Source organism: Bradysia coprophila, unplaced genomic scaffold (genome assembly GCF_014529535.1).
Source record: "Bradysia coprophila strain Holo2 unplaced genomic scaffold, BU_Bcop_v1 contig_634, whole genome shotgun sequence".
Lineage (NCBI taxonomy): Eukaryota > Metazoa > Arthropoda > Insecta > Diptera > Sciaridae > Bradysia > Bradysia coprophila.
The window spans coordinates 74,162-94,564 of NW_023503874.1; the positions used below are offsets into that span (position 1 = coordinate 74,162).

The following is a 20,403-nucleotide window of genomic DNA, read 5'->3' on the forward strand; positions in this document are numbered from 1 at the left end:
CGAGTGTTTTTCGTTAAAATATCCTTGGTACACTTTGCGGATACACCTTGTAGAACACCTGAGTTCTTAATTTTCCACTGAAAAAACGTTGAACCAAGTCTTCCAAAGAAGCAACTGAAGCAAGTGACTTCCGCTGGTTTTTAATTTTTATTTTCTTTTCCCGATTTTTCTCAAAAGTTCACAATTTTAAAGCTCTTAATTCCACAGTTCGTTAAAAATTCTTGGAAACAAATTCTTTTCGACACTTCAATTGCAACAATTGCAGCACATAGTTCCATATCATAAATTCAATTAAACCAAAAAAAATTCAATTAAATTCTCAACGAAGAATATTACCGATAAAAGAAACGCAAAAAAAAGAACTTTCGTTTTGCGAAGAGTACGCGTCCAAACGTTTTGACCGACCGCTTATGAATGAGAAAAAACCGTTTTGGATGCTCATAGATATTTTAACATTCGGTGGATAAGGAAAAAAAATTCATTTCAGATTTGGATCTGGGGAATTGGAATATAATGTCGTCCAATGTCAAGCCGAAATTTGGCCTCCAGGCCCCGAGGCAAATGAACGTGTGTATGTGTTAACGGTTAAATAGAAAATTTAATGTCGCCGAACGATGAGCTGTGCGAGTCGATATATGTGTACGAGTAGTTATTTACATAAAACGTAGATTTTTGATGCAGGAATCGTCGTCGTCGTCGTCGATTTTTTTTTCTTCTCTCCATCCACATTTTATAAATTTCGATTAAATGCAAAGATTGTTACGGACGATATGGTTTGATTTAAATTTAAAACAAAATTTTCATGTTAATTACGCAAAATTATTTTATGTGCATCTGTCGATCTTCAATTTAAAAATATTTAAATTTGGGTGAAAATGGTGTGTTCTTGAACATGATGTACACTTTCGTGTTGGCGTTTAGTGCATGATGCTGGAAAATTTGTCTCGTTTTGAATAAAAAAAAAATCATTTTCGAAAGTTGCTGCACATTATGGTGACTCATCATTTCAGTGGCAATAAATCATTGGATAGAGTCAGATTCGGGAAATTTATGCTAACAAGTTCTGGTGCGCTCCACATTGCACACAGTGTTAAGTTAGCGGTTCGGGTAGATTACCACAGAAGACCACTTTGAGTTCCTTATGAGGCTTGCGAGCTATGCTCAATTATTATCAACCAGCACTGCCACCCGGGATACACAGACAATCTCAGCCACACTGATATACTAAACTCAAATGAAACTCCTGTAACACCGACACTGCCAACAGTACTGACACTCCTAACCATACTGACACTCCTAACCATGCTGACACTCCTAACCATACTGACACTCCTAACCACACTGACACTCCTAACCACACTGACACTCCTAACCTCATTGACACTCCTAACCTCATTGACACTCCAAACCTCATTGACACTACAAACCTCATTGACACTCCTAACCATGCTGACACTCCTAACCATACTGACACTACTAACCACACTGACACTCCTAACCTCATTGACACTCCTAACCACACTGACACTCCTAACCTCATTGACACTCCTAACCTCATTGACACTTCAAACCTCATTGACACTCCAAACCTCATTGACACTCCAAACCTCACTGACACTCCTAACCTCACTGACACCCCTAACCACACAGACACTCCTAACCACACTGACACTCCTAACCACACTGACACTCCTAACCACACTGACACTCCTAACCTCATTGACACTACAAACCTCACTGACACTACAAACCTCACTGACACTCCTAACCTCACTGACACCCCTAATCGTGGTCCACACTGACACTCCTAACCACACTGACACTTCTTATCACACTGATACTCACTGACAAAAAAGTTTTGAAAAACTCATCTGTCACAAGTAACTTTGTCTCCAGGTAATCTACAATAGCTGCTACAGCTGTAGCGCCCCATACAAAAAGTTACAAAGTTACCTGCAACAGCTGAGTTTTTTGAAACTTTTTTGTCAGTGCTCCTAACCACACTGTTACTCTCAACCATACTGTCACTCCCAACCACACTGCCACAATGTTTTTTCTTTTATTTTAGTAATTCCTTGGATCGTAATTCCTATTTCAAGTGAAGTACGGTGAACTTAAGTGTAACGTTCTTTTGGTGTTATTATGGAGATAGGAAAAATATTTGTTCTATGACCATGGGGTCAAGTCTGATCATATCAGCACGCCACGCAGACCGATGTTGCGCTTACCTTCCTGCCTCATTGATCCACACAACCATTCTGAACAAGATTCGACAAGTATAACGAAAATCGACACCGCGAAGTGATCTATGCGATTGTAGCCCAACGACTCACCATAATGCGATCAAAATATTTATTCGAACTATTCTTCAAGCTCAAAGTCATCAATCATCAAGTTGAATTGTCGGTAAATAGCTGCCTTGTCGCTCTCTCCTTCTTCGGCAGCAGGGCTCTCTGTCTATCAAGGTTGTCAGTCAACTTGTCGATAGCCTTATCGATTTCTGCTTCCAACCGTTCTAACCGTAGAGCATCGAACAGCATAGCGTCAGTTGCTTTGACAATTCTGTCGTATTGGTCTTTCAGGCGTAAATATTGTTCATCTGCAACAAAACGGTTGTTTATTTTTGTCCTTTGTTTTATTACTCCTTTTTCTTACATGTACCAACAGCTGCAGTTCCTATAATTGAACGATTCATACGTCTTTCTATATCCTTCTTTTCCACGCTCAGTTGTCCAACGGCTTGGACCCAACTGTCCATTAGTTCAATTATTTCTAACGTAAGATAGGGTGGAAAATCATCATTTTTGTAAGAATTGATAATTGAATAGCTACCAGAATCCATTCTCAATTTTGGGCAGGTTTTACAGACGATTTTTAACAATTCTTTTTAGGAGAAAATTTTGAAAAGAAACGAAAATTTTTACTAATTTTCCGACAAAATATTGTGGCAAATGCGAAGGCTACTAACTGTGTTACTTACGTGATTAGTTTAGAGTCTAGGTGGGTTTGACTTTTTTTTAAATTTTTGATGAGGACTGTTTGAAACCACATTCAACTTCCGCATCCACTCGGCCATCTTTGAGAACCGGAACTAGCGTCAGCCAGGACCCGTAGAGGAGTGAAGATTTACGGATGTCATTGGAATTGGTAGAAGAACAAATTATAACCTTTCTCTTTTTCAGCCTGTTTCTATCCACTGCTGGACGTAGGCCTCCCCAATTCTCTTCCATTCGAAAATCGCTTTTTACTATTATTCCATCTCTTTGGTGGAAAATAATGTTTTGTCTTTATTCTGAGAGGTAAGGCTCCATTTTAGGTGAGAAAATGATCTTTTTCTCACCTAAAATGGCTGAATTTGGTAACACGCTTTTTAATTTCTTTTCTTCAAAGTGGACTAAAATGATGATTTTCGCAAAACGTAAGTATGCAAAACGTTGTGTTTACCTCAGAAAATTCCACCTTGAGCGTATGGTGGTCCTCGCTTCCCTCTTGGTGGAAACAGCAGCGAAACAACAACAAAAGAGACAATTCGGTGAAGAAAATATATATTTTCTCACCTGTCAAAACAACAGGGAAGAAAATGTCTACTTTCTCCACCGAACTGTCAGCAAGCGTCAACAAATAGTCATTATCTCATGGTCTCTTAAGTGTAGAATAGTGTGTTGCGTCACTGTTTGTAAATATTTGTTTAGCTAAGTGTGAGGTTTGCGGAATGAGCCGAAGGCGAGTGGAGTAATCACACATGCCTAAACAAGCATTTACAAGCAGTGACGTAACACATTTTACATGTTTGTGGACGGTAAGTGCATTGTCCCTGTCACAAGCAGTGATGTAAAGTGCACTTTACCGTGCATAAGCATGTACAGTTAGGTTAATCACACCTAGCACATATGAAAATTATAAAAATCATGAGTCAGTTGTCGCAAAATGTGACAATTCCACTGGCAAAATAGAATCATAAACAAGTAAAGTCTGTATGATTTGTTGGCATTTTCTGTGTTTAAAATAAAACTTCCTGTTTAGTTTGAACAATATATAAAGTTGCTGCTGTAAACCTTCGTTGATGATCTTTTCGAAAAAAATTTTTTTTTGGCATAATCAACACGCAAAATCCAAGATTTTTTATTCCATCCAAAAGCAATATTTTATATCATAATGGTCAAACTAAGAATATTTTTCAGTCGACAGTCTGGATTTATTAAAAAAGATAGAGGGAACATATACGCAACAAACGATTGACCCAGTATTTTTTTTATCGAGATTTGCTTTTTCTTGCTTCTTTCCATTCCTGAAGCATTGCAAAAACACTTGTCACACGTTGCCTTTACGAATATAATTTTAAGTGTACGATTTACTAACTTGTTTTGATAAAATATTATTTATGTTGTCAATAATATCTCGAGCGGAAAGGTTCACCTGCGCTTCAAATGTAAGAACACCATCTAACCAATAAATAAACACAGCATCACAGCGCGCACATTCTGATGATATTTTGGCAAGAGAAAATGTTTTTTTCCTCGTTTCGAGTCTTTGGAACATCTTCTTGAAGAACATTATTGAGGTACACATTTTTGGAAATGGTAGATTTTGGTTAAGACATTTGTCCAATTTTCTTTATTAAGTTAAAATTTCGAAGTACTAGATTTTCACTAAAATCATCCGGGCTCGATTCCCGTGTCCACAAGGAAATTTTCTGGTGATTAGATCGCATTGGTTATGTCCTAAAGTTCACAAAAGGTTCATAACTAAGGTAGCTGCAGTGTGCTTGATGGCTGCAACAATGACTCGTATAACGTATGATAAGCTTGTGTACATTATATCTAGCCTACATATAGGCGTGTTAGTGAGGTCTATAACGAAACAAATCGACTTCCAAAGCCATTCGACATGAGTCGCAAGTGGCATCGAGCAAATAATAGAAGAGCAGGGGAGTTGGACATTGAGTAGTCGGAAAACTGAAGAGATTCGTGTTTGTTATCTAGGTAAAGTTTAAAAGGCAGTTTACCGAAATTTTCATAAACTGTTCAGTTTTCTCAGATCTGGCCAAACTACTACAACAAAATCTATTTTTGCTTGAACGCAAACACTTTTGTGGTCGTTATTGCTGTCGTAAATTTTTCAGAAAGGATTATGATGAAATAATTTCATCAAAAGCATTCTAAAATCCAGGATTTTTAGGACGCCTAGATGTATGCTTTTCAGCAAAGTATCCATGCATCTGAATCTACTGAAAGTTGAGACATATTGACACTGTTAACACATATCGATTTGTTAAACAACAAAATGATTAAGTTAGAGAACATTGAAAAAGTCATCTTTTTTTAGGATTCATCAGTTTGATGCAACTTCCTATTCCCTGTTCAAAGTTGTGTGAATGTCAAGCAGTTTCTGCCAATGCTTGGACCTGTGGCTCGATGCTTATTTCGAGATGATTTACAGTTTACAAAAGTACCACATCTCATCGGGCTATTTCAATTGCAAAGAACATCTAGAATGATAGTCATACGTTTTCGCATGTGAATATTTGGCGAATCATAAACAAAATGAAAGAAAAGTTATTTTTGGTTTATATTATCAAATATGCTAATAGTTAAACCGTCGTTGGCGCCACAATATTTCCAGTACTTCATTCTTTGCACTCTGTTTTTAAGTGACATAACTTCACTCTGGTAAATATCTGTGAAATGTCATAGCCGTGAAGTTGGTTCACAAAAAAATGAAGCGGTAACATTAGCAATTCTGTGACGAAATGGACAGAGCTTTCAAATTGCGGTACATTATGAACAAAAGAATCGCAAGCAATAGAACAAAAGAAGCTCTATTGTGTGTAATCTATTGTCCATACGAAAGGCTATTTTTGTATTACTCTGAACTATAAATGTAATAGAATCATACACAAATCTATTACATTTGAGCTTTAGGTTCCAAACACGGCAGAGTAAAATAAACCAGGCAGGAGCGGTTCATTTTTGAAACGTCAAATAAGGGACCTAATACACTGGATGAAAAGGAACTCAAATGAACACTGACATAAATTGAAAAATTTTGTTCGCAAAAAATGTAGGGCTACTAGCATATTCAGGTCCCTAGTCAAACAAGCGCTCCTGCCTGGTTAACTTTACTATGTCGTGGTTCCAAACAATATTTCACTAAATATGTTGGAGGGTGGTAAGTAAGGTTAATTAAAAGGTTTTTTGAAATCAATCAAAGATCTCCACGTCTGGTGTGGAGAAATGAGAAATCCAGTTCTTTATTTGTTCTTGCACACCAGAAAATACCCGGAAACAGAGCACAAAGAACGAGGTACAGGAAAAATTGTGGCGGTGTTATGCATGAACAAAGAAAGTACTAGAATTCCATTTGACACACATGAAGCTCTTTGATTGACCAAGCCAATTATGTCCATTGCGAAAATAAACTATATCTTTTCGCAAGCAAATGCGTCAACGACACCTAAACGAATGTGGTGTCGATAGCAGTTGCAGTAACTAATTTTTCAACATGAAGTTCCATTTTTTATGAATTAATAAATTTTTTTACCGAAATTTGTGAGAAAAAAAAATATATTTACGATACACATTAGCGTAGTGAGGCAGGCATCAAATATTTATAAAATTGAAACGATTTTCCAAAATATAAAATTAATTTTTTCTTTAATTCAATGAATAAGAAAAACGAAAAATATTTTTTATGATTTTTAAAAATAGAAATGATAGAGAGATGATAAATTAATCGCGCGTATATTTTTGATGAACTTGTTAGTTTTAAAACACACTATACGTACTATACATGTGTCTGTATGGATACTACGTCAAGTTATAAAATAGTAAAGAAATATTTTTGTTTATCTAAATAAAATTATTATTTTTTTTTCCTGAATCATTTTTTACTAGTCTCCGGTATGGAGACGAACAAGATGAAGAAAATATTAAAAATTTGTTTAGAAACGATAAATGTAAGCACGCGCTTAATTTGTTTGGAATTAATAATTTTTTTAGTTTTGTCCGAGAATGTTTGGCAATAATTAATTGATGAAGATGGATATACTTCTTGTATTTTGTGTATATATACAAAAATTAGTTGAAATGTACAGGTTTCAATGAAATTACGCTTTCCAAATATCCAGATACGTTCTCGATGCGTAGTAAAATCGTATTGAGTGATGACTGGATGTAGATAGAAAGATTCTCGTGAAGTATCGCCATAGTCAAATCGCCAAAGTGTGAAGAAACGCCAAGAAAATTCGCCAAAGTTTGAAGAAAAGCCTTTTTTCCTTTTGGCGTTTCTTCACGCTCTGGTAATTTTGCTGGTCGTTCCTTCACACTTTTTGGTGAAAGTCACTTAAAGCAGCTAAATCTGCACTCGAACCATAAAGAATCATGATAATCTCTGATGTTATCTCCTTTTCTGAAATTATTATCTCCCCTTTTTCTGTTGTCATAAATAACTATTTTTATCGCATACGGTGTATGTGTGTAGTAGGGCGTATCGAATTTTGCAAATTTTAAGGACCGCGATAGCCTGTGTGCGGAAAACGTATATCATCGAAAACTGTGGCCGGGCATGTGTTTGATGGATCCAATGGAGCCATGGAAGAAGTCCCCCCGGGCGACTTTAAGTTTCCGAATGTCATAATTCGGAAAGTTGAGAGTATTTTTGAAAACAATGTTCTAGCGGAATGTAGAGCTTTGAAAACTCTACAAAACTACCGAAGAAACCGATGGTCCAAAAGGTGTCACTGCCGAGATTGCCTAACATCGAAAATGTGACCTTTTGGTTTTTGACTTATATTTCCTGAGAGACAAATGATTTTGTTTAGCCTGTGGTATGAGATGGTAGAGGAGGTCGAGCACAACCAGTACACTAGACATGTCCCGATCGGATATACTCTTGAAATCACTTTTATAACATTTGTGAATGGAATTTTTAAGAGTGGCCACGTCGCCCACGAAGCAAGTGCAGACACTGCATCCGGTACTGGTGAGTCGAGGACACTTTTGCCAGTAAGTATGCATAATATTCCATGACAGTAGCTGAACTCTTTCACAAAATATTTGTTATTTCGATGTGGCACATGAATTGAAAAACTTGCTTCGTGGGCGACGTGGCCACTCTTAAAAATTCCATTCACAAATGTTATAAAAGTGATTTCAAGAGTATATCCGATCGGGACATGCCTAGTGTACTGGAAGTGCTCGACCTCCTCTACCACCTCATACCACAGGCTAAAAAAAATCATTTGTCTCTCAGGAAATATAAGTCAAAAACCAAAAGGTCACATTTTCGATGTTAGGCAATCTTGGCAATGGCACCTTTTGGACCATCGGTTTCTTCGGTAGATTTGTAGAGTTTTCAAAGCTCTACATCCCGCTAGAACACTGTTTTCAAAAATACTCTCAACTTTCCGAATTATGACCATCGGAAACTTAAAGCCGCCCGGGGGACTTCTTCTATGGCTCCATCGGATTCATCAACCACATGCCCGGACACAGTTTTCGATGATCTACGTTTTCCGCACACAGGCTATCGCGGTCCTTAAAATTTGCAAAATTCGATACGCCCTAGTGTATAGTGCGCTATATACACGACGTACATAAGAGTAAACGAATTTACCCTAGGGTTTTGCAAGCAAAATTATATCACTCGAGATATCGCTAGAAAAAGAGATGTTTGCCTACTGCGATAAAATACCTCACTGATATAAGGCTGTCTATAAGAGACTCGTACTAATACTTGCGCAAGCGCTCGTATACGTACACGTCTCTTATGTACAGCCTTATAGCAGTAACGACTTTTAAATCATGATGTGGTTAAAACAAAACAAAAATCGAAAGAAGGAATTTTCAATTCATAGTTTTTTGGCGTTTCTTCACACTTTGGCGACTTTTTTCTGCGTTTCCTCACCCTTTAGCTCATATTATGAGTCGCATAAAACGCTAAGAAAATTCACCAAACTGTGATTTTGGCGATTTTTTTGGTGATTAAAAAAATTCTCAAAAACTGAAGAATTGCCAAAAAAAATTACCAAAGTGTGAAAAAAGGCCCTAAACTTACTCACACTTTTCATCAATCGTTCACATGGCAGTCACATCACGGCTCTATATTATTGAATCTTGTACTTCTTTTGATTGCATTTTGAAGAGATTGACATAAAATTTAGTGAGACCAATTTGACGTTACTTCATGGTGCCAAACTTCGCTTTGTATATCTGTTGGTTTGTTGAGTAAAATAATGTAACGTTCCATAATGTTTTGGAGATTCTGTATTACGGGACGAAGGCGAGTGCGTGAGCAAAATAAAAAATTCGATTGTACTCCCAAGTAAAAATAAAAGTCTCAAAGGTTTGAAAAGAGACGTCTCACGGTCTCAAATCCTTTGTATTGTGAGACGTCTCTTTTCGAACCTTTGAGACTTTTATTTTTACTCGGGCTCGGAAAACTACCAGAAACTAGTGCCCTTGCAGGAAAGGTTCCGGGAGTTGGAGCGAGTGCATTTTACTTATCATGCTTGCTAAAGGAGCCGAAAGGGGAAAATGTCTATTCAAGGAAGAAAGCTGACGTCTACTTCCACTTCTTTTACTTTTGGCCCCCTTAGTAAGCATGACGAACTAAATGCTTTCGGTCTTTGTCCTTGTTTGTGTTTATTACGTAATGAAAAATCACATTTTCATGTATTTATTGTCCTCAGCTTCGCCTCGTATCGAAGAGAGGTGTAAACGTGAGTGCGTACTTTATGAATGGCCTCTTATCTATTACTAGCCCTTTATCTAAACAGCAAGAGAATAATTTTCTGGTCTGTGTGTTGTCCAATCTCAAATTTTTCTTTAAAAAATTGTTGAATTTTGTGACCTATTTTTGGCCAGGACAGTTTTTGAATCGATTTTTCAATTTGAAGCCATGATGCCAAATTTTTGGTCAATTGAAAAAAAAAATTATTCATGCTGTACGATACTATAGTTTTCTCACCAACCATGATGGCTTCAATGAAAAAAAAAACAATTTTAAACAATGTGTTGGCTTCAGATACAATTCTCATCTAATTTATCAATCAATCGTTATCATTGAACAATTCCAAACGTTCTCAATCAATCAAATGTAAAAAAAGAAATTTTTGTCGTTTCCCGCAGCACTCATCATGATAAGTGAATGAGTGATAAATTTACATTTTTGATAGTCAATTATTTTCGGCCACTTGGTGGTACAATCTCAAGTTCAATTCATCAAAATGATAAGTGCAGGGATCGGAACCGAGGAAAAATCTTCTGAAATATGATATCTTGTGCAAGAGAACGTTTGCAATAATGCGAAAGTAGGTAAAGCAGCACTCTATTGACATGTAGTAGGTCAATTGAGGTTATGGTTGTGTGGATGTTATTGTTCGTTTTCGGCCTGTCAAAAATCGTTTCAATTTGGTGCAAAATTTGAATACGAATTAGCGAACTCAAATTTTCCGCCAAAATGTCATTGCCAGGGAACATCGATGACTTTAAAAGTGGCCTCAAATTCGTCCATTTTCATTCCGTTTTACCTCCGTGCACGTGACAGTTATCATTTCAAACAATATGCTCTATGGTATGAAATGCCAGCTGTCATGTACACTGAGGCAAAATGGATGATTGTGAATTCAGACTTCAAAGTCTGATTAATCTAAAATTATGTTCTGGCAGTATATCGAATTAGCATTGTATTCGTAGACAAAACCGGACTACCCGAATCGTAATACGGCTCGTATAAACTACGCAGCTTGGTATTAATACGCTCTCTTACCAGACCAGTGGTATCAGCTGAATGCATTTTGTGTATTATTTGCAACGAGATCACAGTAACGTTCCTGTACCGTCATTTCGGTATGCGCGTAATAATGAATCAATAAAAATCGAACGTCTTTCTTATCAACCACTACTTTCCAGTAATCTTATCAAACCACACTTTCCAGTAATCTAATCAGCTACTCGAACCCACAGCAGCTTCCTATAAAAGGCAAGCAAATTGTTCATTTGGCTAAGTCTAAAACTTCTGAATCAAAATGAAGTTCGCATTACTTATCTTCGCTGCTGGGCTCGCCCTTGTTGAACCACACGGTTACGTGCACACTCCACTCTCCAGAACGTCTATTTTCCGTAGACCAAACGAGTTCCCTGGAGCTCAACAACCCTTCTGGTGGGACGATACAGGTGTATGGTGCGGAAATGTTCAACAAAATCAACAATACTCCACTTGCGGTACGCCTGCCACACATTAATGACAATAATTTTCCCCAAACTAACTTTGTGATTTAAACATTACAGGACGTTGCGGTGATGCCCCAGGAAACACTCATGCCCAACAAGGAGGTAGATACGACAAAGGTATCATCACTGGAACATACAACGCTGGACAGGTCATCAACGCTATTGTTGAATTCACTGCCAATCATCGTGGTGGTTTCATGTTCGAACTTTGCCCACAAGTGAGTGAGAACAACAACTGCTTCCAACGTCTCAGAATCAACAGCGCCGATAGAGGAGTCCGAGACAACAACTGGGCCTGCTCAGGAGGAGACCACCAAAACGGACAAATGCGTGTTGCCATTCAATTGCCAGCTGGTGTCAGATGCACAAGATGCACACTCCGTTGGACATACAGAACTTCATACCCACCAGCACCAGATGCATGCTGGAATCCAAACAACGCTCAGACCTTCAGAAACTGCGTCGATATCAGAATCAACTAGATTTCCCATTCTTGACTTGTCACTTCGGTTATGACCTTGCCATGAAAAATATATCATTTTAAAATCAAACAAAGCCACGTTTTTTGTCTTAACATCATCTAGACCCCACAAAACGAAAGTGTGTATCGCTTTCAACGTTGAGTGTGTGCTGATACTGATACTGAAGTTCGAAAATAGCTCGAAGGTGATAAGGCAGAAACGCCTGATGAATTTGTAAAAAGTAAATTCATTGAATGATCGGCTTAATGGGCTTAACCCATAGTCATGTCGTCGCAATGAATGGTGCCATTAGAACAGCAGATGCGTAAAATATGGAATGAGCAATGCTCGCTCTATCACCGAAGCTAACTGTGACGTAAGTCAAATAGAGAGAAAGAGAAAGAGAGCATTGTAACGTCTGACTTGTATGCAACGACGTCATCACTCATTTAAAGGAACTGCGGCTTCTTAACACACAATAACAGCAATAGTTAGTACGTGAGCACTTGTTGGGCATTTGTTGTGTATCTGGTTTTCAAGAGCAAATACACTCAAAATACTTAGCGATTGTCTGTTTTTCTTTGTCCCACACGTTTGACACGTTTGTTATGTTAAGTATCGTTTCCACTTAAAGATGTTCAAGCACCGTGAAAGATTTCTGTTGGTTCAAATTCGTCTCTCACGATTTTAACAAATGCAAATCTTTCACGGAGCTCTCTTACGACTTCGCCTCGGGTCGACAATGCTTAGTATATACGCTTCAACAATACGTTCGGTATAATTGTATGCCTCTATAGTCACTGCTTGATGTTCTGAAAAGTTTGGGTGTCGGGGGTTCGAATTCTGGTCTGTGCAACATTTTTATTTATAAAAATTTAGTCTTTGTTGAAGGTAATAGGTTCAATAGCGTGCGAAACAAAGTTCGCATTTCGCTGCCGTCCTGTAACACAGTGAAATGAAAACTCTCAAAACGACATTAAATGGATGCGGAAAGATGATGATTATGGCTTGGAATTTTGAAAAGTTGTATCTGTTTTAGACGGTTGATAGTATTAGACACAACAGTCTATTGACATACACTAGATCTGTTCCTAGGTTATTTCAGCTGTCAAATCGCCATACATAGATAAACGAAAAAATTATTGTTCGCAAAAGCATTGAGGTTATCACGGCAGAGGTAAATTAAACCAGGCAGGAGCAGTCGATTTGAAGAGGGACCTAAATGCATAAGTAGGCCTTTGATTTTGGTACAAAACGCTTACTAATACAAATGAATGAAACCAATACGTAAACGATTGTAACGGGATTTAGGACCATCCTTTGAATGTATTTGCTTTTTTTGCTCCTGACTGGTTTACTTTACTCTGCCGTGAGGTTATGGTTAAGCGTTTCTAAACAAAGATTTTTTGGCGCAAAATTTGAATACGATTTAGCGAATTTAAATTTTATGCAAAAATGTCATTGACTGGGAAGCACTGAATTGACTGGAATTGATCGATGATTTTAAAAACTCTGATAAATCTAAAATTATGTTCTGGAATTAGCATTATATTCCTAGACAAGGCCGGATTGACCTAATGGTTAAATCGGGCACGTCCGATTGCGCCTTTCCTTTTTAGGTGCACTAATACTAACGTCTCGTATAAACTACTCAGCATGATATCAATTTTGTATATTATTTGCAAAGAGATCGCAATGACGTTCCATTTCTACATAATGCGCGTAATAATGAATCAATAAAAATCGAACACCTTCCTTATCAACCACTACTTTCCAGTAATCTTATCAAACCACACTTTCCAGTAATCTAATCAACTACTCGAACCCACGGCAGCTTCCTATAAAAGGCCAGCAAATCGTTCATTTGGCTAAGTCTAAAACTTCTGAATCAAAATGAAGTTCGCATTACTTATCTTCGCTGCTGGGCTCGCCCTTGTTGAACCACACGGTTACGTGCACACTCCACTCTCCAGAACGTCTATTTTCCGTAGACCAAACGAGTTCCCTGGAGCTCAACAACCCTTCTGGTGGGACGACACAGGTGTATGGTGCGGAAATGTTCAACAAAATCAACAATACTCCACTTGCGGTACGCCCGCCACACATTAATGACAATAATTTTCACCCAAACTAACTTTGTGATTTAAACATTACAGGACGTTGCGGTGATGCCCCAGGAAACACTCATGCCCAACAAGGAGGTAGATACGACAAAGGTATCATCACTGGAACATACAACGCTGGACAAGTCATCAACGCCATTGTTGAATTCACTGCCAATCATCGTGGTGGTTTCATGTTCGAACTTTGCCCACAAGTGAGTGAGAACAACAACTGCTTCCAACGTCTCAGAATCAACAGCGCCGATAGAGGAGTCCGAGACAACAACTGGGCCTGCTCAGGTGGCGACCACCAAAACGGACAAATGCGTGTTGCCATTCAATTGCCAGCTGGTGTCCGATGCACAAGATGCACCCTCCGTTGGACATACAGAACTTCATACCCACCAGCACCAGATGCATGCTGGAATCCAAACAACGCTCAGACTTTCAGAAACTGCGTCGATATCAGAATCAACTAGATTTCCCATTCTTGAATTTGTCACTTCGGTCATGACCTTGCTTTGAAAAATATATCAATTTAAAATCAAACGAAAACACGCTTTTTTTTGTCTTAAGCCCCACAATGCTCCAAAACGAAAGTGTGTATCGCTTTCAACGTTGAGTGTGTGCTGATACTGAAGTTCGAAAATAGCTCGAAGGTGATAGGGCAGAAACGCCTGATGAATTTGTAAAATGGTAACATTCGAGAACACAAATTCAGGCACAAATTATAGTCTTCGCATAGAGCATTCATCAGCAATGTTTACATAATATAAGTGACGCTACATCTAGCATCTAATCGATCGAGTACGTGTGATATTCGGAATCCGAATTTCGGATAAAGTAATGTTTTCTCATGTGGATGGAAGCCTCGCCTTCAGCTCAGAATACAAACTCACCATTGTCTCGTGAGAATTTTTTCTCACTTAGTCATTAGCTACGGGGTGTCACTGTGTATTTTGAGCGCAAAGGGATTTTCTAAAACAAAATCCACAAGGGATTTTCAAGCATTTTTAAACGACTTTCAAGGGTTTTCTCACTATCTCAAGTATTTTTTGTAGATTTTCAACGAATTTGAGCATTTTCTCAACAACGATTTTCTTTGTTTATAAACTACCCACAGCTCATATGAAGAATTTATGTAGAATCGCTGTTGATGTGATGAATGTCTAGCATTCGAATTAACCACGTATAATGATGACTTAGTCATCAGTGGTTGACGATTCAACAAATGTAGATACATTGCACTTCGTATTTACCACGGTGTTAATGGTATTAAGTTATGGAAGTTCTAATTAAGTCAGATCTTTTGTAAGAATAGCAAAACGCGTCTGTTTAAGACAATAGCTTTTTCATGATTCATTTCCGAAAATGAGGGAGTTTTGAGATTTTTCTCGGATTTTCGGCCCCTAACATGAAATTTTTTTTGAATATCGGTTTTGGACGATTGATTTTAGGCACTTTCCTTTCACTTTGTTCGGGACTGAGGAAATTTTAGGTTAATTTGAAATTTATGTTACATTTGCAAGGAACGTACGGGGCTTCGTAATTGCGCCATACGCAATTTCGAAGATGTGCGCTGCGCATTTCATAATAATTTTACTTTAACTACGATTACGGGCGTAATAGGCTTACGGTCAAAGTAGGGCGACGGACGCATGAAAAACTTAATACGTATACTTTCGGTGTTTGTCCTTGTTACGTAAATGACTAAAGTGGTTGCATACCTCGCCGCGGTGTAATGAATTTCGTGTGTAAAGTTGTGTTCATGACATAATGAAAAGTCACACTTTCATGTGTTTATTGTCAGCTTCGCCTCACCTCGTATCAACAAACTTTACACACGAAAACTTGAGCTTTTCGTTCCTAATTATGAGTCTATTCATGAAGTCTGAAGAGCAAGTGGTCTTGTAGACAAACAACTTGCTCTACGTTCGTTTAAAAAAAATCCATACATTTCTGCGTGCAATAGGGAAGACAGGTCTAAAAGTGCATGCGTACTTTACAAATGGCTCCTATCTAAATAGCAAGAGAAATAATAAATAATTGTGATCGCACATATTTTGGCCAAATGAAGAAAAAGGTAAATCATGTTTCCTACGATAGTTTGCTCCAACTCTCCAAGAAGCAACATGAAAAAACGATTTTAAACAATGTGTTGGCTTCAGATACAATTTTCAGCTAATTATCATTGATAATTTATCAATCAAGCATTATCACTGAACAATTCCAGAAGTCAATCATAAATGTAAAGAAATATTTATTTTTTTGTTTCCCGCATCTTTCGTAATGATAAGTGAATAAGTGATAAATTTACATTTTTGATAGTCAATTATTTTCGGCCACTTGGTGGTACAATCTCAAGTTCAATTCATCAAAATGATAAGTGCAGGGATCGGAACCGAGGAAAAATATTCTGAAATATGAAAAATACCAAAATCAAAATAGATTTGGTGGTCCAAGGTACAGTAGAACGTTTGCAATAGTGCGAAAGTCGGGAAAACAGTAGTCTGTTGACATACAATAGGTATGTTCCAAGAAGGCATGAGCGCCGCTGAAAATAAGCCGCCGATCAAGCCGCCGCCGGCAATTTTTGAGCAAGCCGCGCCGCAGCCGAGCCGGTGCTAAAAACACGGCTCAAGCCGGCTTGAAACGGCTGGAAAATGAAATAAAGATTTCGAAAGGTGAATGGGTGAAATAATCTTGAAAACCGAGATTCCTGTTGATCCTAAGCACCTCAAGTACATTTTGATTTTTTTTTTTCATAATTAAGAAAATTTTCTTGAATTTTCATGAATTTTCCAGAATGGTATATTACGTCCTCGCTTCTAAGTTTGTTGTTTTGGCAAGTATGACCTTTGCGGAACGAGCCGAAGGCGCACAATCAGTTAATTTACAAATTTGAGAAAACTTTATCGATCTTTGCGAATTTTGTCGATTTTTTTTCTTTTCAATTTTTACTTGATTTTCGTGAGCTTTCGATTTCTTCTCGAAAACCATTTTCTTAATGAGTTAAATGAGTGTACCGGAGCATGATTTTCCATTTAGTTCAAGTTTTGAGGCAATAAAACTTGACGTGTTAGTGAACCTTAGACTTAGAGACTTGCTTGTAACAAGACCAGTTCCACTTGCACTTTGAACAACCTAATCTACCTACATTTTCGCTTTCCGTACAATTTCATTTTCATGCTTACTAGTTCATTTTCCATGAATTTATCTAAACGTTTTTATTTTGAAAAAAAGTTAAAAGGAACCTCCAGCCGAGCCGTTTTAAGCCGGCCGGCTCAAGCCGATTTTTTCGCCGCCGCCGAGAATTTTTTTTCGGGTAGCCGCCGCCGAGGTTTTTCCGTCGGCGCTCATGCCTGGTTCCAAGGTCATTTGGGCTGTTATAGCGTCATTCGTAGAGCCATAACCAAAAAATTATTGTTAATATCGTTTTTACCGTACGGTGGAACAAACCTGTTGGTTTGTTGTTATAAAAAACACATTTGACAGTTTTTTAAGAGTTTTAAAAGTCGTCGATGTTCCCGGTCAACACGGCAGAGTAAAATAAACCAGGCAGTAACGGTTCATTTTCGAAACGTCAAATAAGGGACCTAATACACGGTATGAAAATGAACTCAAATGAACATAAATTGAAAAATTTTATTCGCAAAAAATATGGGGCTACTAGATTATTCAGGTCCCCAGTCAAATCAGCGCTCTCCTGCCTGGTTAACTTTTCCCTGTCGTGCTGTCAATTAAGTGCAGCCAATGATTTTTTGGGGCAGATTTTCTGCAAAAATGTTATTGAGTGGAATGCACTGAATTGGCTGGAATTGATCGACGATTTTAAAAACTCTGTTAAATCTAAAATTATGTCCTGACAGTATATAGAATTAGCATTATATTCCGAGACAAGGCTGGAGTGGCCATATGGCAAACCAGATTGCGTCTTTCATTTTTTCGTTAGGATTCTTATATTCACGCCTCTTGCGCCTTCTCGTAACCCTGTTCCTAGAAATTGTAACATTTGCTATAGCACCACCATGCACCGTAGTTTATACTAGAAGTACCAGCGTTAGCTCTTGTAATACCGACACATCTCGTATAAACTACGTAGCATGACATTAATACGCTCCGTTACCCCTGGCAGCAGAATGCACAGAAATCATATGACGTCCCTGTATCGCCATTTCTATATGCGCGTAATAAAATGAATCGATAAAAATCTAACGCCTTATCAACCACTACTTTCCCGTAATCTTATCAACTACTCGAACCCACGGCAGCTTCCTATAAAAGGCAAGCAAATCGTTCATTTGTCTAAGTCTAAAACTTCTGAATCAAAATGAAGTTCGCATTACTTATCTTCGCTGCTGGGCTCGCCCTTGTTGAACCACACGGTTACGTGCACACTCCACTCTCCAGAACGTCTATTTTCCGTAGACCAAACGAGTTCCCTGGAGCTCAACAACCCTTCTGGTGGGACGACACAGGTGTATGGTGCGGAAATGTTCAACAAAATCAACAATACTCCACTTGCGGTACGCCCGCCACACATCAATTCCAATAATTTTCACCCAAACTAACTTCGTGATTTAAATATTGCAGGACGTTGCGGTGATGCCCCAGGAAACACTCATGCCCAACAAGGAGGTAGATACGACAAAGGTATCATCACTGGAACATACAACGCTGGACAGGTCATCAACGCCATTGTTGAATTCACTGCCAATCATCGTGGTGGTTTCATGTTCGAACTTTGCCCACAAGTGAGTGAGAACAACAACTGCTTCCAACGTCTCAGAATCAACAGCGCCGATAGAGGAGTCCGAGACAACAACTGGGCCTGCTCAGGTGGAGACCACCAAAACGGACAAATGCGTGTTGCCATTCAATTGCCAGCTGGTGTCAGATGCACAAGATGCACACTCCGTTGGACATACAGAACATCATACCCACCAGCACCAGATGCATGCTGGAATCCAAACAACGCTCAGACCTTCAGAAACTGCGTCGATATCAGAATCAACTAGATTTCCCATTCTTGAATTTGTCACTTCGGTCATGACCTTGCTTTGAAAAATATATCAATTTAAAATCAAACGAAAACACGCTTTTTTTGTCTCACAACATAAATATCTAGACCCCTCAATGCTTTAAAACGAAAGTGTATATCGCTTTCAACCTAGGGCAGAAACGCCTGATGAATTTGTAAAAAGAAAGTTTCATTAAATAGTGATCGGCTTAACCCATGGTGACATTATAACATATGTGTTGGATGAGCAAAAAAAATGTCATGGCAGTATAAAGAATTAGCATGCATTCCTAGACAAAGCTGGACCGGCCATATGGTTAAATCGGGCAAACCAGATTGCACCTTTCATTAGCACCGTATGAAGTACAAATGAGCTCATAAGATTACGTCGCCGTGTGTAATTGATGGAACTTGAAGCAGACGGTAAGGGCAAAGTGTTTGTTTAAATCAGTTCCGATTTCAATTTTTTTTTCCTGAAATATAGTCGAAATAGTGAGGCTAAGTTCGAAGATGGGCATCGGGCCGACCCTTCGTGAGTTAGGGTCGCCTAAGTGTTTTGTGGATCAGTCAAAAAACCCTGAGGGTAAAAGTGACGCAAGTCCTTGTGTCTACTTACAAAATAACTGATATCACTGAGGGTGACGCATTCAACGCCTGTACGCAATAGTTTATCAACAAAAAATTCACGCACATAATTTAAGAAAGAAAATTTTACAAAAAAAAAATTGTGTCACAAGTGGCAGATGTAGTGGAACGTACTGATAGGAAAATAGATAAAATATGTTCTGAATCATCTGCCACTTTGTGACGTAATTTTCCTGAAAAATTTTCTTCCTTAAATTTTTTCAGCATAAACGGAATCATCATACCAAACGTGTGGGACTGAGTAAAACCGACAGTCGCTAAACCACAAAAAGTTATGACAAAATCCACTGCATCACCACTACATCACCACTGCACGTCGTTAAATACAATCATACGTCAGACGTAACCTCTCTATTTGACTTACGTCACAGTTAGCTGAGGTGCTAGACAGAGCATTGCTCATTGCGACGACACCACTATGCCGATCAGTCAATGACATTTTTTTTACAAATGCATCAGACGTTTCTTCCTTATCACTCCAGTATCAGTATCAGAAAACACCCAAGGTTGAAAGCGATATAGACTTTCGTTTTAAAGCATTGAGGGGTCTAGATATTTATGGAATTAATGTAAAGGTTGAAATAAAAAATTCAAAAAGGCAGTTGAAAATAAATAAATCCGAGTCACGGATGTTTGCAAAATTTATGCAATCAACCTTAATATGGTGAATCTGTTCATGATGTGTCCGAAATATTCTTTAGAATATTTCAGACACATCATGAACAGATTCACCATATTAATATAGCGAAACTGAAAACAAACTCAGAGGGTTTTTTAGCGTTACAATTTGGCAACGGGCTGAGAATACATACATAACTCTCGGGGACGAGGACAACTACGAATAAATCATCAAAAACTCCTTTTCAAACTTTAATTTGGGCATCATCCGAGACATTAAAACAAAATTGTTTTAGTCTTTATTGTTGATTGAAGATCCTGTGTAG

General features: G+C 38.2%; 5 protein-coding genes across 8 annotated transcripts in view; 3 read left to right on the forward strand and 2 right to left on the reverse strand.

Moving 5' to 3' along the window:
- LOC119083420 (filamin-A-like) overlaps positions 1-523 on the reverse strand; it is a 55,457-nt gene extending 54,934 nt beyond the window's left edge. Inside the window, exon 1 of one of the 4 annotated variants that reach the window (XM_037193141.1) lies at positions 337-452. The gene's annotated coding sequence lies outside the window, so the exon portion shown is untranslated. Of the gene's footprint in view, positions 1-336 lie in introns of all 4 variants that reach the window. The other 3 variants (XM_037193140.1, XM_037193143.1, XM_037193142.1) reach the window with 3 other exon arrangements.
- Positions 524-2,319: 1,796 nt separating this feature from the next.
- LOC119083424 lies at positions 2,320-2,981 on the reverse strand. The gene is made up of 3 exons (XM_037193149.1): positions 2,833-2,981; positions 2,656-2,772; positions 2,320-2,599 (listed from the first exon to the last, which is right to left on the reverse strand). The coding sequence occupies exons 1-3, from the start codon at positions 2,840-2,842 to the stop codon at positions 2,391-2,393; spliced, it is 336 nt and encodes a 111-aa protein (XP_037049044.1). The 5' UTR covers positions 2,843-2,981; the 3' UTR covers positions 2,320-2,390.
- An 8,011-nt stretch (positions 2,982-10,992) lies between these two features.
- On the forward strand, positions 10,993-11,786 carry LOC119083418. Its single transcript, XM_037193137.1, has 2 exons — positions 10,993-11,222; positions 11,289-11,786. Exons 1-2 carry the CDS (start codon positions 11,027-11,029, stop codon positions 11,711-11,713), a joined length of 621 nt encoding a protein of 206 aa, XP_037049032.1. The 5' UTR covers positions 10,993-11,026; the 3' UTR covers positions 11,714-11,786.
- A 1,767-nt stretch (positions 11,787-13,553) lies between these two features.
- On the forward strand, positions 13,554-14,344 carry LOC119083425. The gene is made up of 2 exons (XM_037193150.1): positions 13,554-13,781; positions 13,849-14,344. The coding sequence occupies exons 1-2, from the start codon at positions 13,586-13,588 to the stop codon at positions 14,271-14,273; spliced, it is 621 nt and encodes a 206-aa protein (XP_037049045.1). The 5' UTR covers positions 13,554-13,585; the 3' UTR covers positions 14,274-14,344.
- Positions 14,345-18,086: 3,742 nt separating this feature from the next.
- On the forward strand, positions 18,087-18,883 carry LOC119083426. The gene is made up of 2 exons (XM_037193151.1): positions 18,087-18,320; positions 18,388-18,883. Exons 1-2 carry the CDS (start codon positions 18,125-18,127, stop codon positions 18,810-18,812), a joined length of 621 nt encoding a protein of 206 aa, XP_037049046.1. The 5' UTR covers positions 18,087-18,124; the 3' UTR covers positions 18,813-18,883.
- Positions 18,884-20,403: the final 1,520 nt, after the last annotated feature.